Here is a 27,850-nt window from a genome sequence, read left to right on the forward strand (position 1 = left end):
TACAGGAAAAATGCAGCTTTATTCAACGCCTTCCTGTGAAATCAATGTCACATTTTTAAAACGGTTTCTTTTCCAGGACTTCAACACATGATGCTAACACTCTTACTGCGCACAAGATACATCCTCTCAACACACTTCCTAAAATAATTTACTCTAATATCAAACAAAACAATATATGCCAAAAAAATAAGACAAAAAAGGTTGATGGATTTGGAGTATTTTGATTCCAAAAGCATTGCATCAGAAACCCAGAGAACATCATTAATGGGCCTCGTTCATGAAACACAAGCAGATTTTCTGTGGGTAAAACCATTCTGGGAATTAATAGTTTCAATATATAAATTATTGCAATTCAATGAATCATTTGCGATGAATGTGCGGCACTTGCTCGTGAAATTATTCCAGCGTGAATCGAATGAGATTCATTTTCATGAATGTTTTTACAGTACGTGACTGTCAATCAATTCAAACAGTGTCAAAAATTCATTCTGCTCGTGTTTCATCATCATGCAATATCCAATAATACATTTAAATCACCTGTTGACTATGAATGCACAAACACGCAACGTTCATCCGTTTCTATTGTGCCTGATTTGTGAGAATATTTTATTGTGTATAGACGCAGCTGAAAGAAATGTACAAATACTTTGTCAATATGACATCATATGTGCCTTTCCGCTAGGAAAAGAAATCATAAGAGCAGACGCACGACGAATCAAACGTTAAAACAAACACAGGCGAGCTGGCAAATAATCACGTGGGCTGGCGATTCATCAGACTAAAAGCGGTAATATGGGCGTTCAAAAATGGTGAAAAGGCATAAAAATATGTAAAGTCTCTTCAGAGTCCTCTCACATTAAAGGCATGAGGAAATGGCTTCGTGACTTACCTAAATATCGGTTTGACATCCCAGAATGCATCAGCACTGGGTCGAGTGGTAGAGATTATAATTAAACCACATGACAACCACCGGAAAAACAATTGTAATGCATATTTAAATCAAACTATTTCCATAGGAAAGGTTTGCTAATGTATAAAATCAAAACCCTCATTATTTCAGTCACAAATGTGTTATCCAAACAAAATTAAGTGTTTTTTCCACCCAAACCAGATTTTGATGGTTAAATATTGAGAAGAATCAGGACCCAACAAAGTCAAGCTGGCGAATCGGCACGTTCTCATGTCAAGGCTCGCTGTGATGATGGGACGCATCCGTTTGTGGGTTGTTGGCTGGTGTGGCGCGCCCCTCGCCGTCTCTGGAGCTCTGAGGGATTAGCGGAGGGGGTCCTGGGAAACCGCGCCCGCCGTACGGAGGCGGGATCATGGCTCCGGGGGGCGGCAGAGGTCCGGGAGGGAAGGGGCGAGGGGGGAGTCCACGAGGGCCGAAGAACTCGGGCGGGACGTCCCGCGGTCCGAGCGGCGGCGGAGGAAGCGGTCCCAACGGCGGGCCTCGTCCTGATCAAACAAAACACAACGCAAGGTTTAGTGATGAACTGAAAATTAATATTCAAAAATCACTGAACAAAACTGTGACGTCTGATTAATTTAATTAAGAAACACCAGCAATAAATGTAGTTTTGACGCTCTTTAACATGGCATGACAGATTGCTGTAACCACGTAAAGACTAGAGATGCACCGATTTCAGCAGCCTAAATATTTAAGCGGACATTTAAATATTTAAGTTTCGTCATCAACATGCTAGAAAGAAACATGTTAGCAACATGCTAATCATGTTAAAAACAAGCTAGCAACATGGTAACATGTTAATCATGTTGACAACATGCTAAGAACACATTAATCATACTAACAATGTGTTATAACATGTTAGCAACATCATGCTAAAACATGTTAACATGCTAAATCATGCTAGCAACATCCATCTATCTATTCAAACTTTTACAGCTGCTTCAAACTTTCAGGCTAGGCTCTCTCAAGACAACAAAGTTTTAGGTTTTTGTCAGTTAACTTTTAAATAGTTAATTTTATAATGAAATTAGGGCTGGGCGATATGAGCAAAAATTCATATCTCTGTATTTTTTGGCTGATTTGCGGTATATAGCTCGGTATTTTCTACGCTTTTGTAACCATGTAACGTAATGTAACCATAGGCATATATTATGTTAAAAAAGGGTTAAAATCACATTACATTCTAATATTGTAACATTGCAATCTAAAAACTAAAATAATGCTTTTAAAGCAGAAGATAAATTTACTAAACTAAAAATGAAAACAATAAAAAAAGCACAGACTAATTGAGTAAAAAGGCTGTTTTGATTACCCCATTACACTTTACAGTTAGTGCTATCATACAAATACACTTACATGTAGCTTTAAAATTCTACATGTCACATTTATTGTTTATTAACTATAAATATTTCAGCAAAATGTATATTATTGCGCTCCTATTACATTGCACGTCTGTTTGGCGCGTGGCGGCGCTCATTCAATGAAGTTTAGCAGAGAATCTCAAAGCAGAAGGTTCATGCACTCCTGACAGCAAAATGGAAATATTTCCATGGCTTTCTAACATTTACAGATGGAGAATATACCTGTGAAATGCAAGTTATGCATTTAGGAAAACAGCGCATCTTAAACACATTAAACAGCGCGAGTCTCTGTCAGCGGCACACGCAGCCTTTCTGTCAGAGCCGCTTTAAACTGAAACTGAACTATAGGCTTTTATATCTTACGAGGTTTTTTTTAAAGCCCTTCATATAAAGTTTGTCACATGTTTAGAACAAATTGTATTATGCACTTTCCCCGCAGCAGCTCAGTCTGTGTCCTCCGCTATATTTTTCAGATGCGCTCGTTTTAAACTGTATATCGATATAAACGGCATTGCCTTATATCGTACAAATATATCGCCCAGCCCTAAATGAAACAAACACAATAAATGTAGTTTTGACTATTTAATGTGGCATGACAGATCGCTGTAAACACAAAGACTAGTGATGCAACCAAAATATTTTGTCGATTATTAAATAAATTTGATTAATTAAAAAATAACATTTATTCTATTTTTGATTTCTTTAAAAAAAAAAAAAAAAAAACTATTTTAAAATAAGCTTTAAAAAGCCTTCGTTTTCACAAAAATGAGTAAAGACATCAATAAAACCGTATGTAAACAATGTCATGAAACATCACGTTTACCTCAGAAAAGACATTCAATGTCCACAAACTTGTTAGACAGCTAGAAAAAAAAAAAAAACTGAACTCTGAAGAGGAGCATTTTGCTAAATGTGCGCACTATATTACAATTTAAAAAAAATATTTATTATAATATAATAGTACATCTTAAAGTATATTTAATAATGTTGTCCATTATTCAATGTATGTTCGACAAATCTGTCATGAAAACAAGCTTTTAAATGAATTGGAGTAGAAACAATTATTAAAAAGCGGATATTTAAACTGTTTTATGTGCAATTTAAATTTTTATATACAACCGTTTTATTTGAGTGTTCATTAGTAAATAAATCTGATTAACTGATTATTAATAAACTTTTGGCTAATTAGAATCTTTGATTTTGACGTTGGTGTGTCACTAGTTTCAGCATGTGAAGCAAAAAAAGAGCAGTGTTGAATTACCAAACGGTGGCGGTACAGGTCCAAACGGGCCGATTGGAGGAGGGCCGTATGAGTCCATGTGTGGCGGTCTGAAGCGCGGCTCTGGCAGCATCATGGGCGGGTGGCCATTGGGCGGTCGGATCATCATAGGCGGCGGCGGTCCGTAAGACTTCAGTGGCGGAACCGGAGAATCCCGGATGGGAGACGGCAGGAAGGATCCCTGACTCTGGGACTTGGAGAGCTGGAGGAGAAGACGCAGAACTACAGGTTACGGAAAAATACTCTCTAGAGCTCGGAGGAGGTTAAACACCGGATTCCTGTTAACCGACCCAAGCAGACATCAGTGAACCACCGCAAGGCCAGAAACACACTTTATACAAGAACAACAGCAGACACAAGCGCATTCACGAACACGTTTGTTAGCCTAACATCTTAAACAACATATTTTAATATTCAAATACTTGTAGTCGCCCTGAGATTTTAAAATTAGTTCTATAATTTAACATTCACACGCATGGTTCTCTAATGTTGTTTAATGGTAACACTGGTGTTTTAGGAACCCAATCAAATTTAATATAATAATAGTAATAGTTCTAATAATAGCAGTAACAATTATCAGTTCTATTGATCATTAATTATTAATATAATAATAATTATTAGAATTGTTGATTACTAATCTAACTAATTATAAAAAAGAAAAAATATTACTGTTGTAAATTACAACTGTACTGTAAAAAACTGAATATTTGATAATTTTTTTTTTTTACACAAGTTACAATACTGGTCTTAAATTCAAACACTCAAGCTTTATTAATAATACTTATAATAATTGTTGTCTATTAACCGATTATAAAAATGAATAAAGAAATATCTTACTGTTGTAAAATAAATGTATAAATGTAAAAAAATAAATTTGATCATTTTGTATTTTATACTATAAAGTTACAATATTAATATTGATGCCTAAAATCCTTGACTTTCAAATGTTCAAACTCTCAAGCTTTTACCATTTCAATGCATCAAGCTTAATTATCATAACGGTTATGCTCCAATTATAAAAAAACGAAATAGTGTTGTAAATAACAAATGTACTGTAAAATGTTTATTTTATACTACAAATTACAATAATGATATTTATGTCTTAAAGTACTCAAGCTTTTATAATTTATAAAATATTTATATTTTTAAAACATTCAAGCTTTTGACATTTCAAAGCCTCAAGCTTTTATTTTGGCAGGATACTTCAGTCCACAAAAATGTTTGAAATTATGAAAATGTGTAAAAGCATAAGTGGCAGATGTTGCACATTAAACTTGCATGACATGCAGAAATTAAGCTGCATTATTTGTGCATCCCTATTTATTTATTTATTTTAATTTTCCATTTGATTAAATTTGACATACTTAACATGCACTTGTGTCACTGTGGTGGTAATACTCCTCATTAGGGCCGATAAAGTTGTTGTTGCATTATGAAACCACAACAAATCAGTCTTGCATTGCTATTTTGCATTCATGTACTTGTGTAGAGTATGTTTCAGGCCTGTACATGCTGTAACTCACTCACCAACATGAGTTTTGTTAAACATCCGCCACAATCTGAGCACAAGACCCACACGGTGATTAGAAAGTGAACAGAAAGACATGTTTAATCAGGCTCTGAAAACCCCAAAACAGCTGACAAAGCAACCTGGAAGTGCGCACAAACCCGTCCCATCCACCCAGCACCCAGCCGCTGTACTCACAGGCTCTACGGGCTCAGACGAGACCTGCTCTGAGGCCTCGGCCGTCTCACTGACCGGGGCCGTCTGCTTTAAAGCAAACACACCCACCGCCGTTTAATGGAGAACAAAATCTGGATATGCATGTCTGTTTCTTACACACATTTACTGTAGATCTCCTCGCTGTACATCAAATCTCAAACACAGAAAGACGTGACAGCTGTGACCCTTACCATCGGTCCATCATGTGCACAGGGAGATGAAGTCATCGGAGGAAACATTTCTGAAAAACAGACAAAATGACATTTAGACATCTGTGAATGCAGATATAATGTAGATCTTAAACTGTGCAATTCAAACCATATCTGATACAGTCCACATTTATTAAAAAAAACTAAGTATATAAAACTAAATAATATAATTAAATGAAAATTCATATTTAAATATTTTCTTTACAACATCAGATTTAGGATTAAATGAAGTCTTTACATGGAGTATTGAAATGTTAATGTAATGACTGTAAAAACTTTTTTTTTTTTGAAAGAAATTAATACTTTTATTCAGCAAGTATGCATTAAATTGATCAAATGTGACAATAAAGACTTGTTACAAACAATTTCTATTTTCAAATAAACGCTGTTCTTTTGAACTTTCTATTCATCAATTTTTCCATTTGGCTTTATTTCAGTTTATTTTAGATAGTTGACAAGTCAACATTTATAATTTTCATTTTAGATTTTAAAGATTTATCAAATATTTATATATAATTTCAGCTACATTTCAAAAAAAAAAAAATGGTAATTTAAAAAAATATATATAATCATTGTCTGTTTAATATAAATGTTCTATTTAGCTTTGATTTATTTATATTTCAGTTTTAGTTATTTTAGTAAAGGTAACATTTCTTATTTTCGTTTTTTTTTTTTTTTAAAGAAATTAATATTCTTATTCAGCAAGGATACATTAAATTGATCAAAGTGACACTAAAGACATTTAGAATGTTACAAAAGATTTCTATTTCAAATAAATGCTGCTCTTTTGAACTTTCCATTCATCTAAGAATCATGAAAAATTATTCCACAAAAATATTGGGCAGCATAGCCGTTTTCAACATTGATAATAATCAGAAATGTTTCTTAATCAGCATATTAGAATGATTTCTGAAGATCATGTGACACTGAAGACCGGAGTAATGATGCTGAAAATTCAGCTTTGATCACAGGAATAAATTACATTTTAAAATGTATTACAATAGAAACCAGTTATTTTAAATAACATTTAATAAATGTACTGTATATTTTATTAATAAATGCGGCTGCTTTATAACAGTTCACATCATAAGCACCTGGTCTGGATGGCAGCGGGTGTCCGATGTCTGAGAAGCGTCCGTGAGGGTCAGACGGGGGTCGTGGACCTGGAACAGATCACAAGTGATTAGGAGCCGTTATCAAGCATCTTATACTGACATACATTAGATGCTGGAGTTCAGGAGTGAACGCATCAGGAGCGCTTTCAATGACAGCAACAAAGACAGAAGGAAATGCTCTGAGGAGAGAAACTGAGGGGAAGATGTAGAGCGACTCAAAAACAGGAAAGCTGGAAAAATGAGAAGAGGAGGAGGATAAGGTTGATGTCAAGGGGAGGAGGACGACTCAGCGGCGACTCACCGAACGGTTCGCCCCGTCGCCCAACGGGTGCAGAGGGGGGGCGTCCGGGACCCTCTATCATTAAAGGAGGAGAGGGAGCCCCCCCACTTACAGGAGACGGCCCGTACGAATCACCTGCTCAGACCAAACCACCACAATCAGAAACAATACCGGACACATGGAGGAATCAACCCTGCGCTAAGCTCCGCCCCTCAGTTACTGTTGCTCGGTCAGACAAGCTTACAAAAGTAGCTTATTATTAATGAGTATTTGTATTCTTACTTTACTATTCTTTATCTGGAGTTTCCATCTTAGAAGCATGTAAAATGTCTCTACTTGAATGAAAGAAAATACTGCTTGCATCCTCTCTGGAATTACATTATACCAGAGTTATCTTAATATTTATATACTATAATAGTAGTTATTTTTTTATTAGCTTTAATTTGATCATTTTCAACTTTAGTTTTAATTTTTGCTTAAATTTTAGTAATTTTATTACATGATTTTGTCACTGTCATTAGTTTTTGAAGTTTTTTTAAAATCGTTTTTCCTATCTAGTGATTAAGTTACGTAATAATTCTATTTCAGCTTTATTTCATCAAATGAAAATTATTTTAATAGCCTGTCAGACTAAATGTGGTTTTGTCATTGTCAGGTTTTTAAAAATATGTTTTTCAAATTAGCCATTTAGAAAAATTAAGGTTTTCATTTAATATTGACATTTATTTCAACTACTGAAAACAATCTTTAATAGTTTTGGTTAACAATAACATCATTGCATTATATAAAGTCAGTTTTTGTCTTTTTTTTTAAATACATTTTTCTATTGATCATTAATGATTTTTTAATTTCAGTTTCAGTTATTTTAGTACTTTAGTTTAAAAAATGTTTTTGATCTAATATTTATATTTTTATTTCAATTAATGACAATGATTTTTAATCTCAGTCAACAATAACAGCATTGCATTATACAATACATTTTTATTTTTATTTTTTTAATTACCGGACTGAATGTGTTTGTAATTCTTTGAATAAATTTCTATTTTGCATTAATGATTTTTATTTCCGTTTTATTCATTTTTGTCATTGTCAGTTTTTGTTTGGTTTAAAAAAATATTTATTTTTAAATATTTTATTTTTTCTATTTTATATTTCATTTGATTTTAAGTTTTTCATCTAATATTTCTATTTTATTTCAATTAACAAGTGATTTTTAATGTTTTTGTTAACAACACTACATTATGCAAAAAGCCTGTCAGACTTCCTTATTTAATTATTCTATATTTTTATTCTTTTATTATCTGTGTTTTTGTTCTGTCGCTGTCATTCTGTTGCACTGTGGAAGCTTCTGTCACGAAAACAAATTCCTCGTATGTGTAAACATACCTGGTAATAAAGCTCATTCTGATTCTGACTAACTGTGGACAGCAACAGCAGCATTCTGTGGGTCGTGTGTGTGTGTTAAAGACAGAAACTACTCACCTCTTCTCTGTGGTGGCATGTGGCGATCTGGAGGTCCAGTGTTGAGTTTGAACAGACTTTGCTCCAGGTCTGATATTTTATCTCTGTACTCCACAAGCCTTTACAAATGCACAAACATCAGAGATCAGAAACAACTCCGACAATAACAGCAATAATAAACAATGATAAACACTCACTTCTGACGAAGGGTGCCCGACTCTCGTCTTTCCTCCACCAGAGTTCGTTCAGAGGCGCGGGCTTTCAACTACAGAAAATAAGCAGGTTTGATTAAATATATCAGTATTAGCCAATATTATTTTTATTAATGTGTGACCTTGGACCACAAAACCAGTCATAAGGGTCAATTTTTGACCGTATGAGATTTAGAATCTCAATTTTTGAAAATCTGGAATCTGAGGGTGCAAAAAATAAATAAATAAATAAAAAAATTCACCTTTAAAGTTGTCCAAATGAAGTTCTTAGCAATGCATATTACTAATCAAAAATTACGTTTTGATACATTTACGGTAGGAAATTTACAAAATATCTTCATGGAACATGATCTTTACTTAATATCCTAATGATTTTTGGCATAAAAGAAAAATCAATTTTGACCCATACAATGTATTTTTGGCTATTGCTACAAAGACTTAAGACATACATTATTAGTATTTACATTAGTCAAGTTTTAGTAATTTTGTTATCTGTTGTCTGTCATTTAATTGTACTGATTTTAAATAATTATAAATAATTGTAAGCTATCAGTATCAGTCAGCGCATCCCTGAAGAAAAAAAGCTTCTAGATTGTCTAATTAATTGAAATCATAAAATTAGTCAACTTAAAAACAACTTAAGCGTTTAACAAAATACATTGAGGGCCCCATCACTTTTATTTCACCCAAATTCCATGTTTTCAGTTTTAATTTTTCTAGATTCCATTTTAATGGTTGACTTACATTTTTATAATTTAAATGATCAAAAAGCATGTCTAACCATTTGAATTCATAAAACCTTTACATTTTAAAAATCTCTTACAATTATATGGCCATAAGAAAGGTTTTATTTTTGTGTTTTTCTGTTCAAATTTATCTTGATTTATAATTTAATACAAATTTATCATCAAAAACGGTGGTAATTCAAATGAAAGCATAAAACATGAACAATTTAATAAATCTTTAAAAATGCAAATCAATGAAAATTAACAATTGATTTTATTTTTTGGCAAACAAAGTGCTGTACTACAGAAGTTTACTGTTAAAATTAAAACATTGTGCGATACTAAGAAAATAAAGTTTTAATTTTTACATTATAAATATTACCATAAGTAGTGCATTCCACTGTTCAACAGCATTTTGAAATGTGTACCATCATATCACTCACAAATGATTGTAAGCTATCAGTATCAGCCAGTGAATTCCTAATACAAAAGACAAAAAGCTTCTAGTTTTCATTACAAAGTCGAAGCGCGGTAATTACTCACCCAGTTCTCATGGGCTTTCTTCTCCTGGATTGCCACCTGTTAGAAAGCGAAGGCAGGGAGTTGAGCTTGAGACTGATGTGCCGGATTGAGAATACAGTGACAGTAAACGTTTCTCACCTCAGACTTCAGAGAGCGTTCGTTCTGCTGCATCTCCTCCTCGATGTCCTTGATCTTCTGTTTGAGGGTTCTCACCTCCTCCTCCGAGCGCAGAGCTTTACTGTCCACCTCCGACAGCTTGACTCCTTCTCGCGTCTCTCCAGCTCCTCCTGAGTCAGTTTCCTACACACAACAGGTGAGTTTATATTAGCAATCCAGCATCAGGAAATACAAGCTGTATTTGTGTTTTGAAATTCAATTTTATGAAATCTGAGTCATCCTAAACAGCCAGATCAATCATCTATTTCTTGTTTGTTTCCTAATGTAGTTGTCTAATAAACCTAGCATCGTACATTACAAACATTGTTGGCTCTTCTTTAACATATTGCTGTTGTTCCTCTTTTGTAAGTCACTTTGGATGAAAGTGTGTGCTCAATGCATACATGTAAATGTTACAATACATCACACAACAGATGTGTGAAATACAGTCACTTGTAACATAACATGCACTTCATGAGTTTAGCATGATTTCTAGTTTCCATCTGCACTTCCACAGCTGATGCCCTCTCAAGTTTTTTTTCAGTGAAGTGCAAAAAAAATAAAAAATAAAAGTTTATATTTTGGGATATTCACCATGTTTTAGAACATAGCAACTAAAAATATGGAAATAAATTATATTGTAAGACTCCCTGAACTAACACGAGCACTCAATTTTCAATTTTACAGTGAACTATTACAATATTAACATATCTTATTTTGCTTTTTGATTGCATTTTAAATCGAAAACATTTAAAAAGAATCTTAAGTTTCCAAATTGTACAGCCCCAATTTTATGTATCAATTTTATTGCATTTTAAATTAAAATAATAATTAAAAAAATTTCCATAATCTCGCAGCCCTATCTGAATGTAAATGGATCACAATAATTGGCTTTTTATGGTTGGTCCTTTTGCAGAAAGAAAAACTCAAATGTTATTTCAATTGAAATAACACAATTATTCTACTAGCAGAACATCTTCTGTAGTATTTCATTATATACACACGAACTAAAAACACGGAAATAAAAAATATATATATTGCAATGCTCCCTGAACTAATGGATCAGATCTGTGCACTTCTAAAGGGTTTGATCATGCAAAGATGTGATGTAATGGTGCACAGCGCGAGTAAAGTGTGAGCTCTCACTGCTGCAGTGCGTTCTCTTTCTGCTGGTAGAGTTCAGTGGTGATTTCAAGCCTCTGCTGCAGGGTCTTGAAGTGGTTCTCCAGATGCGTTTTCTCATTGCTCAGATTCATCTGGTCATGCATGACCTTCTGATATTGCTCTACATTTAAAAAAATAAAAGTAAACAGTAAATGATTAGATGAAGATGTGGAAAGCCAATCAGAATGTGTTTAAATGAACAATCAGAGTCTTCATACCCTCCAGCTCCTGTCTGGCTTTCTGTTCGGTGAGGAAACTTTCCATGTAGCGATTCCTCTCGTCTTCAACAACACCGAGAGTCGCTTTAATCTGAGAAACAGAAACATTGCATTAGAAATAAGAAGAGTGTTGAATTATCCTCAAAATTAAATCAGACGCATGTACCCTGGAGACGTCCATCATCTGTTTGATTCGCAGTCTCATGGTGTCCATCTTCTTCTCTGAAAGAAAACAGAGGCCTGTTGTTCAGAACAGAGGAGAAAGTTTCATCTAACCATCTTCAAGCCTCAAAAGACCTATTGCTTGTATAAAGTGGCAGCAAAATGATAAGTCACCAATGATCAATGAATAAATTAAATGTAGGGCTGCACAATTAATCACAATAAAAACAAAATTCCTTGTGTGTGAAAACATACGCTCTTTCTGACTTCTGAAAATCACAAGCGATTTATTAAATTTAATGCTAAAATAAAGCCTCAATGGTTCAACATTTGAAACTGAAGAAATTAAGACTAGCATTAGTGCTGCAATTTTACAATCCTACCATAAAATAATTACATCTTTTTTTGCAAATACTCTTCGTAACTGTAGTTATTTTGTTTTATTTGTTAATAAGCATCTCTAATTTTAATATTGTTAATAATATAATGAAGTGACACTAAAATATCTAAAAGTTTTAAATATTCATTAAATACATTAAATTTAAATATTACTACTACCATCCTATTTTGTTACTTTTTTTACATTTAGAATTATGCTTAATATCTTTATTATAATAATGGTAACACTTTACAATAAGGTTCATTAGTTAACTACATTAGTTAACATTAATAATAAACTGCACTTATACAGCGTTTATTAATCTTTGTTAATATTAATTTCAACATTTACTAATACATTATTAAAATCTTGTTAACATTAGTTAATGCATTGTGAACTAACATGAACTAACAATGAACATCTGTATTTTTATTAACTAATGTTAGCGAAGATTAGTAAATACAGTAACAAATGTATTGCTCATGGTTAGTTCATGTTAGTTAATACATTAACTAATGTTTAACTAATGAACCTTATTGTAAAGTGTTACCATAATAATAATAATAATAATAATACTAATAATATAAATCATATTGATAAACTACAAATTTGTGGCCAAATTGTGCATACAAGCAAACAACTTTTTACTGCAGCAGAACTGATCAGAAAAACTGCAATAATATTTTTCCTAAATCATGCAGCCCTAATTAAATGCATGAACAACAGATCACAATAACTGGCTTCAATGGTTGCCAAGCAACAAAACAACTCATTCTATAAACATTGGGCCACCTGCAGCACAAAGAACAGAATTGTTATTCAAATTTTGAATCATTTTTTATACTGAAATCTGGCAAATCCAAAATAATTCCATAGAAGAGTGCTTTTTACTTTAAGTTCCAAAGCTTTTTAATGAGTGTCTGACATTTCCTCAGCACTTCTAAAAACTAACTTGTTAGGAGTGGATGCAAATTAAATGTCACAGATCATGATTGCATACTTGGTTACGTTGCTCAACTGATGCAAAAAAAAAAAAAAAAGTTTAAATCAATAAAAATAAAGTTAGAGTTCTTAAATGCAATGTTGTGACTGACACTTCAAACATAATCAGTAACTTTATTTCTTCTTTTCTCAGTAGATAACCGTTTCATCTGTGAATCACGGCAGACTCAGAGAAATAAAGCTTTATGAGTCACTCTAGATGAGAGCATCTGCTGAATGCAAATGCACACAAGTCCCCTGACAAAAGACAAAAAAGGACAGCGAAAACTACATTTAAATCAAACAACTGGAGTTATAAATAGAGACTGACCAGCATCTTCTCCATTGGACATTTTAGCATCGTCTTTCTGCAGTTCTGCAGGATCACCGGCTCCCAGACGGTTGAGCTCTGCTATACAGCTGGACAAAACCTAGATACCAGAGAATCATAGGATGCCATGCATTTACGGTGTGATATTTTGGAGAACACCCTATAATTTGTAATCAAATTTAAACAAAGCTCCGCCGGACCACCTATTTTATAATACACAAGTTCCACTCACATCAATCTCATTCTCCTTGTGCACCAGAGAGTCTTCCAGCTCTTTCTGGGATTTGTGATAAACTCGGATCTCCTCGTTCAGTTTCTTGTGCTTCTCCTGCCAGTCTTTAGCATCACGGAGGAGCTGTCAGAACAAACATCATTAGATTCAAGCTGACATTGATGGATGAATGAGATTTTCAGCTCTGACAGCAGGACTTACAGATTTCTTCTGTTCTTTTAAAGCGCCATTTTCTTTCTCAAAGGACAGAACCTGAGCCTTAAGAGCATCTTCTCTGAGTTTGGCTTCATCCATGAGGACATGAACCTGTTATCAAATCAAAACAAACCCAAAGAGACGCAAAACATTTAATACCTTCGTCTTTAGGACATGAGGGAACTAAATCAAATGGTCAGATACATGTTCAAATGACTACAAAACTGGATTATGGTAAACTAAAACCTTAATGTTACTTGAAATAAATGTTAACTAAAGTAAAAAAAGTACTTATTTTATTCCAGCTTGTTGACATGTGAGAATGAATATGTATATGTTTTTTTATGTTAGCAACCAAATTACTAAAACTTCAACTAAAATTAAAACGGAACATACATTAAAACAATTTAACAAAATAAATAAACTATAATCGTATCTCAATGATACTAAAAATAACACTACAAATGCATTTAGGTCATTTTACAAAAAAAAAAAAACCTACAAATCCAAGGATATAATAATTTAATAGATTACCACAAATCATAAATTATCAAATTTTGTTGATAATATTCAATGATAAAAATTCATTCAAAAACTACTGAAAATGGTCTTAGCATTTTCATAATTTAGAAACAAAACCATAAACTGCAATGAAAAATGTAATCAAAAAATTATTTTTGTGGACTAATTCAAATGTTGATATGATTAATTACTAAAAAAAACATTTAGAACATCTTATAGACAAAAATTCTGCATATATAAGGAAGGGATGGGCAATAAATTATGATATTCTCAAAATGTAGTTGATATATATATATATACACACACACATATATACATACATCATATACATATATCATATACACACATATATAAAAAAATTGGAAGAATGATGTGAAATTTACTGGGAAAAATAAATTATGCGGAAATAATAAACTGCAATAAATCTAATTCATCTTTCTTTTCTTTTTTTCCCCACTCATTTAAAAGCAACTTATATATTGAAATATTTACCAGCTGGACATAAATACTAAAATTTTAATTCCTTACAGAAACATGCACACATTTTCAAAATGTTTTAGAATAATCCTTATTTAATTATTCACTCAATGCAATTGCTTCTCTCTTTCCATGATTGTTAGTCTACAAAACAACCTGTCAATGTTAGCAACAGTAACTAAGTATCAATGCATGATGTTAGTCAGGGAATGATTGTTCGTGTCACTTCATTTGTTTTGCATAACCTTGACAGAAACAATACATGGAAATATATAATGGTAGACAAATTGATGCCAAAAACCACCAGAGATCAATTCATCCAGCACAAATTACCTTAGCACGCTCCTCATCATAGCTCTTCAGTGTTTTCTGGTATTTCTCAATTCTCTGGTGCATTTTGGCTATCTTTGGTTGAGAGAAAAACAAAAAGGTTATGAAAAATCAGATATAAAAATCACAATAAAAGAGATCAAAGCTTACCTTCTCATTAAGATTTGAATTTTCTTCCTGCGTGTCCACTATTTTCTGGTTGAGCTGCGAAACGCTCCCAGACATCTGCTCCCATTGGCTCTGGAGCTTCTGGTGACGATTCTAGTCAGAAAAACACCAAACCACATTATACAAATGTGCACAGAGATGAAACTGAGATTGTGATGGATGATGATGATGAGTCACCTTCAGCCCTTTCACTTCTTGTTGGCTGGAACTCAGTGATTTCTCAGAGTTTTTCAGCTGTTGTTCGCGCTCTTTTATCTGCAAGGAGACAAATGATCAGGTTCATCAGCCTCTACTGAAAACAAGAAGCCTGTCAAAGACGAGCAAATTAAATTTACCATGTCGTTTAGTTCTGTGATCTTGTTAGCAGCATCTGATTTCTCGTTGAGAAGCTGCTGGATCTTGTCTCTAAGCTGCTTTTCAGTTACTGCGGAGAAAAGATATCGCAAAATATATTTTAAAAAGTAAAGAAAATATTTTAAGAGGCTTTAAGAACACTTCAAATTACTACAAAAGAATTTAGATCATTTTACAGAAAATATCCTACATATTTAAGGTGAAAACAACAATACATTATTATGAATTATTCAATTTTGTTATTAATAACTAATATTACAATATTCAATGACAATATAAATATTTTTGAAAGTTTTCAAAACTACTGCAAAAAAATTGTTTAAACTTAAAACTTCATATCTGAATTATTTGGGAAGTAAACCATAAACTACACTGAAACAATTTAAAAAAAAAAAAAATGCTTTTTTCATATTTATAAGTGCAATCTCGACTATTAAAAAAAAATTCTAGCTGATAAATTTAAATATCTTTTTTATTCTCAATTAGACAAATTAAAATAGGAAAATAATGCAAATTATATTTTGCAAATAATTTGCTTGTTTTCATATGTAATCATGCACTAATGCCTATTTTTACATAACCAGAACATTAAATATATTATAAAAGTTCTCAGATGGAGACAAACCAAAAGATCAGCTAATTTTTAAACGTAAAAAAAATATCTGACAGTGCAAAAATAAATTATGATGACTAAAAACAGTAAAAACTAACAAACTATTAAAGCACAGTATATAACCGTACCATAACATGCATATGCCATCATATCAACCAACCCTAAGAGATCTTAATGAGATAAAATGTATATTTAGCTGATATCTCAATCATGATGAGTCTGAGAAGTGACTTACATTGATATGTTCTGCCTTTGATCTAGAGAAGAAAATAAGAGTTCAATGACACCGATTAGATTGAATCATTTACAAAAGAATGAAAACATTAATCACAAGGCGATTCTTACAGCAAGAACGGTCCTCCAGAAGAACAGCAGTACTGTGAGGGCCCCGACAACCACCGTAGCAACCACCGGCTCCCAGGGGACTCCGTGGAAATTGGGACCCGGTCGCCATTCCTCCGGAAGAGCAGTGATCAGCTAATCGAAACAAAAACACACAAAATATCATCAGTTTTATGATAATTACTGAAACAACTCCTAAATTTGACTACTTGGTTGCTATGGAAGCCTGTTTTCATCAAGAGATATAAAATAAAAAGCTAATTGTGACTTTTATTCTCGCAACTTTTTTTTTTTTTACTACGCAGAACTGTGAGTTTACGTTTTTTTTGTGTGTGTTTCTAACACGGAATAATTTTTATTTATTTTTTAAATTTTTTTTAAAGGAAATTGTTACTTTTTATCTCAATTTGCAAATTTCTCTCACAATTCTGACGTTATATTCTACAAATCTGACTTTATATCTCACAGAATTGCGAGTTTAAAAGTCACAATTACTTATGTACTGCTTTATCCTGTGGTGGAAACAAGCTTCAATAGGTTTCACTGCCTGACACTTTCAGATTAATTAGCAGCCCCCGATGTCAAATCTGTGACTGTTTCAGATCAATGCATGCCCTTTTTTAGACTTACATTGACAAATCTGAAGCAACAAAGTCTATTTAAGCACTGACCCTTATCACCAGCCACATGCATGAGAAACACAACACTAGGGGTTTACTGGACTTTCACCTCTGATGAAACCCAGTCACCTAATGCCTACAATAAGCACTTACAACTCCGTTTAAATGAGACAATTTAGATCCATAATGGACTTAACTCACTGGGATTGCTATGAGAGCTGGATGAGAAGGGCTCAAAATACAGCACTATGTCATTATCACACAACTACTGCATGGATATTATACTGATCTACTGCACGAATGATGGACTGCAAGCAGTTTAAGTCGTTATAAATCATAGAGTTCAATCCTGAAGGCAGTGATCGAGTCTAGAGAGTGGAAACACTTACTTCCTGAAGTCTGGACAGGATGAAGACAAAAAAGGCTGTGTTTTCTATCTCAGCTGGTGGAGAGGTAAGACTAGGCTGTGAATCCATCTCTTAAAGCGTTTGAACTTATTTACTAGAGTAAGTTAACCGAGCGCTCAGAGACGGAGGAGGTTGAAGCCGATAAACACAGTATAAATGGCGGACCGCAGGTTCATGTCGGGAAGCCGGTGTTTTCTGATATAAAACCGCTCTGACACGCTTTCCTTTCACAGCGAATATATATTTAAGCTGTATATAGAAGGATAGCAAATATATACAACTAGTATGTTTTGAAATCGCGGCTGGAGGAAGATCAGCGTTGATCTCTCTCAACACGTCAACATTTCAAAACGCTGAGGTAAGAGTCTCTCGCGCAGAGAAGTGTTCCCACTCTGTGCGCGCGCGGTCATGTGACGCAAGCGGCGGCCTCTGATTGGCTACGCCTGGTGAGCGCAGGAGATCCTATTTAGCTGTGATGCTAGCGGGTTTGAAAGATTATCAACTTGAATAAACGACGCCTCAGTGGATATATCGTATATAAGGCAGCGATGTTTAGTCGAAATGATTTGTAATTTAATCACTTAAGTTTTCATACACATATTTGTCTCGAATAGAGTTTAATTAAGAGGTTTAGCACGAAGCCCTATTGGATTTCATTCACGTATACCTCTATCTAGACCAGCAGCTGTCACATGAACTGAAGCGGAAGTGACCAGACATGACGAAATCTTTGTTGTCCATCTTCTAAAACAAATTTTGATCTCGAGAATTATATTAACTTGATTTCAGTATCTAATAATAAGAAAGCTATGAAGACTGTCAGAATTTGCTCTGCACTTAAAGTTTTCGTGTAGGACGTCTTATGTCAAACAATGGCCCTTTATTGCAATTGTTATTATTATTTATTTTTTATTTATTTATTTTTTAATTATTATTCCTTTATTTTTTTAGTGTATTTTTTACTGTTTTATTTTATTATTGTCTGTTCAAGTGTTATGTGGGTATTTTGTATGTTCTTGATTTCAGCAATAAAAAAAATGTAAAAAAAATTGATCTCAAAACACTAAAGAAATATATTATTAGGTCTACTTAAGGAATATGCATTCCTTTATGAAAATATTTCAACAGAAAAACCCTCAACCCTCTGAAAAATTCAGTCAGTATTTGAGAAAATAAAATTAGGGGAAAATAAATTTGCCTCTTTTTTGTTTATATACTTTGCATTTTTTTATTATTATTTGGAAAAAAAAATAATAATATATATATATATATATATATATATATATATATATATATATATATATATATATATATATATATATATATATATATATATATATATATATATATCAAAGTGTAACCCAGACATTCATGATGGCTTCGTCACATTCATCATTCGCTGTAGGTGGAGTAATAGGTCTCTGCTATATTAAATGTATGATATATATCTGAATTTTTCATTTAGAGGCAGCTTAAAATTAAGGAACAGCTAAAAAGGATCAGTTCGAGCCAAAACACCAGCAAAAACACTAGCAAACAACCACAAATGACTCCAGAAACCATTACAGAAACATTTCTCAAATTGCTAGTTTGCTTCTCAGAATCCCAGAAGCATGTAAACTCCAACAGAACACAATCTGTTATTAACGTCACAGCAATTACTCGTGCAACCCGAGTTCAGTGTGCCGCCGCTTAACAAGACTTATAATGAACACATTACCGCATGTTAAAGATCCCAAACATTCTTGTATGAAAGTTTCTTTAAAGTCAGTTAAAGTGATTAAAGTGATTTGGGTTTACACTAATGTATGCTATAGCGTCTCTTGCAGCAATGCTGAGAATTGAATGACAACACAAACACTGCACAAATGTTGTGTGGCTAGAAACCTTTTGCATTAATGCGTTTCTTTTGGGCCTTAATGTCTTAAAATATCATCTTACTCACAATTTCTCCGTACACTCCAAGATATTCTTTGACGGGAAGCACAAAACCCCAAAGCTCATCTGAAGTTGACGAGCTGGAGGAATCACCGCTCGCTTCAGTGTCATGGAAATCAGAGACACTCGGAGACTCCAGTGAACCTGGTGATAGAAAACAACAGTTTTAGCTAAATATACGCAACAATTATTCAAATTGAAGGAAAACTCTGGCACACCTGAAGATGGATCCACTTCAAAGTGAAAGCCCATGTCCACTGGGTTCTCCAAAATAGCATGAGGACCCTTCTGAATCTCCTCAGGGTCTTCAAACCCTATCTGGGCATCTTTATTTCTGTTGAAATGGCCCCCGTCCTCCTCCAGACCCACGTCTTTAGTGTGAGACAAATCTTCGTTCATGTTTAATTCAGAATTCAGAATCACTTCAGATTCATTCTGCTCTTCGTGAATTTCAGGACTCTTGGGTGGTTCAGTCATTTCGACGTCACTGTCCAAAGCCTTCACCTCTTCAGAGTCAATTTTTTCATCTGGGAAGAAAAAGTGCATAAAGATATTTAATAAAACATTAACCCTAAAAGGCCTGACATTTTTGAAGTGGAACAGTTTATCGAACCTTTTGAAAGAAATGTTTGCATTTACGGCTCATATACTATGATATAGCGAGAATACGGAGGGAAAAAAATCATCTCAATTTTATTCAGAGGCCCAACATGAGCAAAAATATGCAATTTGGTGCAGATGCTGATTTTTATACGAACAACAAAGTGATGAAATTCTGATGCAGCAGATACTTACATAAAATGATAGAAATATCAGTTGTCACTCCAATAATATATGTGACCCTGGAGCACAAAACCAGTCTTAAGTCGCTGGGGTATATTTGTAGCAATATTTGTAAAAATACACTGTATGGGTCAAAATTATAAATTTTTCTTTTATGCCAAAAATCATTAGGAAATCAAGTAAAGATCATGTTCGATGAAGATATTTTGTAAATTGCTTACTGTAAATGTATCAAAACTTAATTTTTGATTAGTAATATGCATTGCTAAGAATTCATTTGGACAACTTTAAAGGTGATTTTCTCAATATTTAGATTTTTTTGCACCCTCAGATTACAGATTTTCAAATAGTTGCATCTCAGACAAATATTGTCCGATCCTAACATTTTTGTGGTCCAGGGTCACATATGTCTTAGTAAGATGAGATTTAAATGATCAAAACATATAATGCATTGCAATACAATAATTGAGAGATGAACAAATAAAGGTTCATTAAAAGCCTGATGATCACATTTGACGATTTTTCTTAAAAAAAAAAAAAAAAGTATACTCAAGTAAACTTAAGTTTATTCAATCCAGTATGTGTTCATCTTGAAATAGAAGTTATTCTTATTTTTACTTAATTAAGGCGAGACACTGCAGGTGAATAGGGTATTTTTTTTTTTACTAATAGTTATCGCCTTACTTACCTAGTTGATTGATTACATTCATAATTGCAAACATTTTTTGTATTACAAGTTTTCTAAAATGTTAGGTTTAAATATGCAAATGAGGCATTATTTAATGAAATATGCACTAATTTGCATACATTTCTAGTACAAAAATCTAAACGCTGGATGAAGTCAGTTTCAAAATTCTTGTTAATTTTTTTGACATATTACAGTCAAAAGTTTTACAGAGGAATTTTGGGTATCTCATTTTGTCACTCCATAATTCAGAAAATACTTAGAACAGACAGAAAACACTATATTTTGACAATTTTGGGGATTAAAATGTTGTATATAATCAAGAAAATTATATATGAACAAATCCCTCTGTAAAAACCTTCAGGATATAGACAGGAATAAACATGTAAAGTTTGGTGTGTGTAAGTGCTACTGAAGTGGAGATTTATGGCTCAGTGTAGGAGAAAAAACTCATTTTGAGAAAACAGCCTTTAAAAATATGTGTTGTAATTGAAATCTATTGACACAAATAGATAAAGTGCTATAAAAGAAACACTTAACAGTGTCTTTTGGATGTTTTCGTTCTACTAGTCTGAAAAAACACTTTATGAAAAACCAAAAAGCCCAAAATCTCAAAATTGACAGGTGCATGAAAAAACAGTGTTTTTGCCTGCAGTGTCTCCCCTTAAATCAGTAAAGACCTGACAGTAAAAGCACAAGCTGAAGGTGGATGTTTGTACAATTATACTAAAATGCCTGTTTTTACTTGTTACAAAATCTAAACCATCACCGTGGCGACAGAAGGCATGTGGTAGATTGTGTGCAACAGGTTTAGCAGCAAAGATTTAATCATTTAGAGGCATTTGAAATATGATGCAGTAGATTTTGTAGGATTAAAACAAAGCAAACGGCATGTGATTTCAGGTCAACCCTGAAATGAATCACTAATTATGGTTTGGAAAGACAAGCATTGCTGTTAGTACTGCTAAAATGACCTGTTTCAGATGGTCCAGATAGTTCTTCCTCGACCAACGGTGCGCTGTCACTGGCCGCTGAATATTTCTGTCGTAAAGCGAAAACGATCTCCTGGAAAACGTCTAAGATGGCAGCCTCAAAATCATACGCTTCCGGCTCCTTCTGCCGGCCGTGTTCCTGAGATTTCCGATCTCTTTCGTTCAATATATCCTCGGTCGCGTCGAGAATCGAGTTCTCCGAGGCCTCCATGATCTGGTCCAGCGTTCGCTCGATTTCCTCCGTGTCCGTCTGCAGCTCTCTGGCAGACTTCATCTCCAGATCTAGATCAGAAAACATGGCCTCGATTTTGAACAGGTTCTTCAGTCCAAAGTACTTCTGCATGCGCTCCATCTCCTCGTCCTTCAGGTGATCTCGTAAGATTGTGAGCCTCAGCACGTTATCGCTGTATTCAGGCTCCTCGGGAGGAAGACGAAGCGCGTCGTTTTCTTCTCGTTTTGTGGTGTTTTGGCTTTGTTGGGATTCGATCAATGGTTGTTGGTTTTCATGTTCATGTATGTCTTCTGTGAGCGGAGGTTTAGAAGAAAGAAAAGCATTTTCATCCTCTAAAAGCTCTTTGGTGTCCTCGTCCACGTACTCTTCATCATCTTCAGGACTCTGTTGTTCCGATTCCAGTGTGTTTTTCAGTAGATTCACGAGTTCGTTCTTCACTTTATCGATCTGTTCCTCCGTTTGGTCAAATAGAGGTGCAGTTTCTGGGCTTTCTGTAACAAGTTCTTCCTTTAACTTCTCATCTTCGCCAATCGATTCACTCACTTCTTCGCCGTTGTTCGTAAGTGCATCCTGAGGATCGTTTGCGCTTTCATTCTTGTTCATGCTGGCCTTCCGAAGAAGGTCTTCAATGTTTTCCATCTTGTTTGTGTGAACTTCTTTGGATCATGTTCTTCAGTGATTTCACTCACATTTAATGCTTTTTCGGACTCGGTGTGCGTTTCCAATGCTGGTTCAGATGGGACGTTTTCGCTCGCATCCGAAGGAGTTTTAGCGTCGTGTGGAAGATGAGAAGATTCTGGGATTTTAACGTCTAGTTCTTCAACATCACTTTGTGCATGCATGACCTCAAGACCAGCTTGTTCTTCAACATCAGCAGCTGAAAGCGATTCTTTGGTGAGTTCCTCAAAAGATTCGGTCTCATGCGTTTCACCTTCATGGTCTGTTTTGATTGCATCTTTAAAGCTTGACCGGTCCTCATCTTTGAGTGTTTTCTCTAGTGTTTGTAGTGGTATATCTTTATCGTTTAGCTCTGGTTTAGCAGGCTCTTCATGTACTACATCTAAACCTGCTGTTTGTGTTTCAAGTGGCTCAAAATCAGAGTCACTTTGGTTGTGCAAAAGTTCAGAATAATCGATATATTGCTCATCAGAATCTGATAGTTCTGTTTCTACAGCCTCAGAAATGACCTCAGCATCTTGGCTTATTGAAATATCTTCTGTCTCTTCTGTTAGTGCATCTTTAGATTCAGATATCGGTTCTGATGAAACATCTGCATTTGGACGAAAGCTATCAGAGTCCTCTTCAGTAGATTTCAGTAATGTCTCTGTTTCAGGAGCTTCTACAGATTCTGAATCATCTGCCTTTGATTCAAGAATCGATTCTGAATCATCTGCCTTTGATTCAAGAATCGATTCTGAATCATCTGCCTTTGATTCAAGAATCGATTCTGAATCATCTGCCTTTGATTCAAGAATCGATTCTGAATCATCTGCCTTTGATTCAAGAATCGATTCTGAATCATCTGCCTTTGATTCAAGAATCGATTCTGAATCATCTGCCTTTGATTCAAGAATCGATTCTGAATCATCTGCCTTTGATTCAAGAATCGATTCTGAATCATCTGCCTTTGATTCAAGAATCGATTCTGAATCATCTGCCTTTGATTCAAGAATCGATTCTGAATCAACTGCCTTTGATTCAAGAATCGATTCTGAATCTACTGACTCTGATTCATGAAACAATTCTGATTCTGAATCTACTGACTCTGATTCAAGAAGAGATGCTGATTCTGAATCTAATGACTCTGATTCAAGAGGCTCCACTGATTCGGTCGTTGTCATTTCAGATGCATCTTCATTCTGAGCTGGTTCTTTTGATTCTTCTGTTGAATTCTCATTTTCTAGCAACAATGTGCTGCCTAATAACACATCTAAGTCATAGTTTTCAAATTTATCGAGCCCAGTCTCAAAGCAAACAAAATCGGTCTCCTGAAATGGGAAAGAAAGATTCATGTTAGCCAAATGTCACATCAAAAATGACCATACATGAGTCAATATTAACCACACCGACTTACCTCTGTAGGGACCTCCAGTTCTTTTTCAGTATATATATGATTTATATTAAGATAGTCCTTTGGGAAATAACCAAAGTGGTTTCCAACCTATGCAAATAGAGGAAGAGGTAAAAAATTATTATTAAAATTATTTTTTTTTAAACAGTGTTTAAAGCAGTAAAAGCAAAAATAAAATGGAACCAAAAGAATAAGAAAATAAAACAAATATAATAAAAGAGAAAAAACTGAATATGCATAAAATAAGGCAGTCTGCACTTATATTTTACAACTTTATACATGTATCTATTTTTTTAAATATATTTCCTCTCTCATTCCAAAGAAAAGTATTAAAAACAATTAAAGAAAAAAAGACCGTAGCACAAAGCACACGGAAACACTGGGTAAAATAGTCCATTTTAATTAGATGTACTATTTATTGTATACTTACTTCAACTTCAGATATTTAAATGAATTTGTTTCATTAAGCTTACGGTAACGCATTGATTTGTTGATGGTGGTGTGGATGTTAGTAGTTGCTTAAAGGAATAGTTCACCCAAAAATGAAAATTTGCCCCAAAAAAATTCTCTTTATGGGAACAGATTTGGAGAAATGTAGCATTGCATCAGTGATCCTCTGCAGTGAATGGGTGCCGTCAGAATGAGAGTCCAAACAGCTGATAAAAACGTCACAATAATCCACACCACTCCATCAGTTAACATCTGGAGAAGACAAAAGCTGCAGAGCATCCATTGAGAGCAAGTGATGGAATGCTACATTTCTCCAAATCTGAAACAAACTCATCTACATCTTGGATGACCTGAAGGTGTGTAAATTTACAGCAAATTGTCATTTTTGTGTGAATTAGTCCTTTAACACATTTCTCTGCTACTGAAGATTCGTGCATGATCTGTCGGCCAACTAAATAAATATATGTAGACTGTTTGCGATGATTACTAATCAAATACTGGCATCCGAGTACACCAGCAACACCCAAAATCATCAAACAATCAATCAATGATTAACAGGTTACTTACACTACCAGCCCATACGTCTGATCTCTGCCCTGAGAGTTTATAATATACATATATCGTCTCTCCTTTCTTAAAAGAGAGAAACCGGCAGTCCGGCCCTGTGAAATCCTTGTCAGCCTTCCCTCTGCCGAGAAGCACTAAAGAGACACAAAAAAACATGATAGCATGAAAACTACTCACTTCATGTTACATTATGAAAGCTCTGTTCTGCATGAAAGTTGCATGAACAATTTTAGATTTGCGCTTACAATGTGGATTTTTAACATCATATGACTTAGAATCGAATGCAATATGGCATAAAATTTTTTGTGATTAATTCATTCTAATTTGCATAAAAAATAAAGCATATTAAAGGGAGAATGCATCAAATTGTAAGGGTCCTAAATGGGAATTTATTTAAGCATAATATATCTTTAATTCTTGATCTGGATATTTTTGGAAAGTTTTTATGAGATTCACCTAATCAGGTTGAATTAAGAAATTTTGTGTGTTGAATGTTTTGAAATTGTGTGATGAAACAGCACTGCATGCATTTTTAAAATCCATTTAATGATAACAAATTCAAAACTTCTGATGAAAGGGGTGCTACAAGTAATAATGAAAATGGTCTTTAATTGCAAATACTTAATCTAAGGAAAGAGGGATTGATTATATTATTTACTGTAGAAGATTAGTATCTTTAACAGGGAAAAAATATAAAAATGCTATAGTTATAATTTGGTTAAATAAATGATGTTGCCATATCATATAAAATAAAACATTTTATATTTTAAAAGACAATATATCTGATGTTTTTAGAGTTTTTTTTTTTTTTAATATTTTTAAACTTTAGTTTTACAGTAAAGTCTAGTAAGAACATCTACAATTTTTTTAAATACTTAACAATAAAATGATTACAGTGCTGTTTTTAAGTAAAAAAAGAAACACTGTTTTTATTCTTTGTGAATGAATTAATAATCCATGCATCAGAGAGAGATATCTATCACAACATCAGAAAGAATTGTTTTTTTCCAGTGGACCACTAATGGACAATGCACATTTTGTTTAGTATTTCTGAATTTTACGTAAAAAACAAACAAACAAAAAAGAGTGCAAAACTACATAAAGTGTTCAGTTCAATTCTCAAATGGTAAACATATTATTAAACTGCAATGCAATATAGCAGATACTTGCATTATGCATATATTGATATTATTTCAGTTTTCGTTCATTCCACTCTAAATATCGAAGAAAAAATTAAAATTAAAATTAAAAATAAAAAGTCAACAGTTCAACCCAATTCATCTCAAACGAGAACAATCGAATCACGCAGGCTGACTGTAAATAACGACCTTCCGAATCCAGCAATCGCTCTGTTTTACATGGCGATATGCAACCAGAGCTTATATTTAACATTATTAACGGTTTCACCATATGATAGTAACATGTTAAAAGCATAAAACACGGTTGTTTAAAGAACCATATTGAGCGTGCAGTGCGTTTATGCTGTTAGCTCGACTGGCTAAACTGAGCTCAGTATCAACAGACGGGATCTTCAAGGACGCCGCTCCTCAACATCAACCCTCCACGCAGCATAAAAACCCGCTTCCCATTCAATTAATTTACAGTTGCATTTGTTACAAAGTTACAGTATCCCGCAGCGGCGGCGGCGATGCGGCCTTTATGACGTCAGCAGCAGTAAGTTTTATGGTCCGCGGCAGCAGCAGCATCCTGATACAAAGTTCCAGTGATACTCACTGCTGCATTCTTCATCGGCGCATCGCTTCAGGTCCGAGAAGCGCCGCTCCGCGCTGCTCCGAGGGAGACACGCGTACAGAACAAGAGTAAAAACATAATAAAAACAGGGCTTCGGTGCAGCCATGCTGGCAGCTGTTGATCGCGGAGCCGCTGCCGACACGTCAGCAGATCCGAGGCGAGCCGAGAAGAGAAGAGAAGAGCCGGAGTCATGTTACACAGCGCTTAAAGAGACCGCAGCACCAAAACAACTCACCGCGCATGCGCGGGGCCACAGTCTCGCGCACAACAAATGTTACATTTTACCATATTATTATTATTTTTTTAATTTAGTAGTGTGTTTTTTTTATCAGGTACATTGTTGCATAAAGTATTTGATCATATATATATATATATATATATATATATAATGTTTGTTTGGGAAAAGAAACGAAACAACTGAAAGATTTCTTCACTGAGAATGCTCAAAAAAAGATAGATAGATAGATAGATAGATTTTTTTTTTAGCATGTGTATCTGGCTCAGTGTTATTTTTTAGGATTACTGATAAACTAATGTAGTTTGATTTGTATTTGTTATCCATTTTAGTTTTAATTACAGTTGTTGTAATGTTGTCGTTTTATTCGTTTTTATATATCTGTATAGGTTTTCTTTTTTTACGTTGAGTTTGAGTTTTATTTCATTTGAGATATTTTAGTACTTCAACATACTAAATGGAAATGAAATAACATATACATATATATATATATATATATATATATATATATATATATGTGTGTGTGTGTGTGTGTGTGTGTGTGTGTGTGTGTGTGTGTGGCTGTACATACACGTATGTAGTTAATTTTTGGTGTTTGGCTTAGTGGTGTGTTAGAATCATTATTATAATTTTAATATTT

General features: G+C 34.0%; 2 protein-coding genes across 2 annotated transcripts in view; one reads left to right on the plus strand and one right to left on the minus strand.

The window, feature by feature from the left end:
• On the minus strand, positions 1–27,182 carry mia3 (MIA SH3 domain ER export factor 3). Its single transcript, XM_058754830.1, is given in 31 exon segments — positions 1–1,455; positions 3,590–3,809; positions 5,313–5,378; positions 5,522–5,571; positions 6,634–6,702; positions 6,956–7,069; positions 8,417–8,514; positions 8,593–8,660; positions 9,876–9,911; positions 9,993–10,114; positions 10,117–10,154; positions 11,157–11,295; positions 11,393–11,483; positions 11,559–11,614; positions 13,246–13,345; positions 13,478–13,600; positions 13,679–13,783; positions 15,005–15,076; positions 15,152–15,262; positions 15,347–15,424; positions 15,505–15,593; positions 16,372–16,393; positions 16,482–16,613; positions 19,451–19,587; positions 19,662–19,970; positions 21,886–22,780; positions 22,783–24,123; positions 24,210–24,296; positions 25,224–25,357; positions 26,958–27,018; positions 27,021–27,182. Coding segments are annotated over 31 exon segments (5,382 nt in total). The 5' UTR covers positions 27,168–27,182; the 3' UTR covers positions 1–1,183.
• The window catches only part of taf1a (TATA box binding protein (TBP)-associated factor, RNA polymerase I, A), a 21,299-nt gene continuing 10,701 nt past the window's right edge, over positions 17,253–27,850 (plus strand). The window contains exon 1 of the mRNA XM_058754831.1: positions 17,253–17,551. The gene's annotated coding sequence lies outside the window, so the exon portion shown is untranslated. The remainder of the gene's footprint in view (positions 17,552–27,850) is intronic.

Source organism: Onychostoma macrolepis, chromosome 20 (assembly GCF_012432095.1).
Source record: "Onychostoma macrolepis isolate SWU-2019 chromosome 20, ASM1243209v1, whole genome shotgun sequence".
Classification (NCBI taxonomy): Eukaryota; Metazoa; Chordata; class Actinopteri; order Cypriniformes; family Cyprinidae; genus Onychostoma; species Onychostoma macrolepis.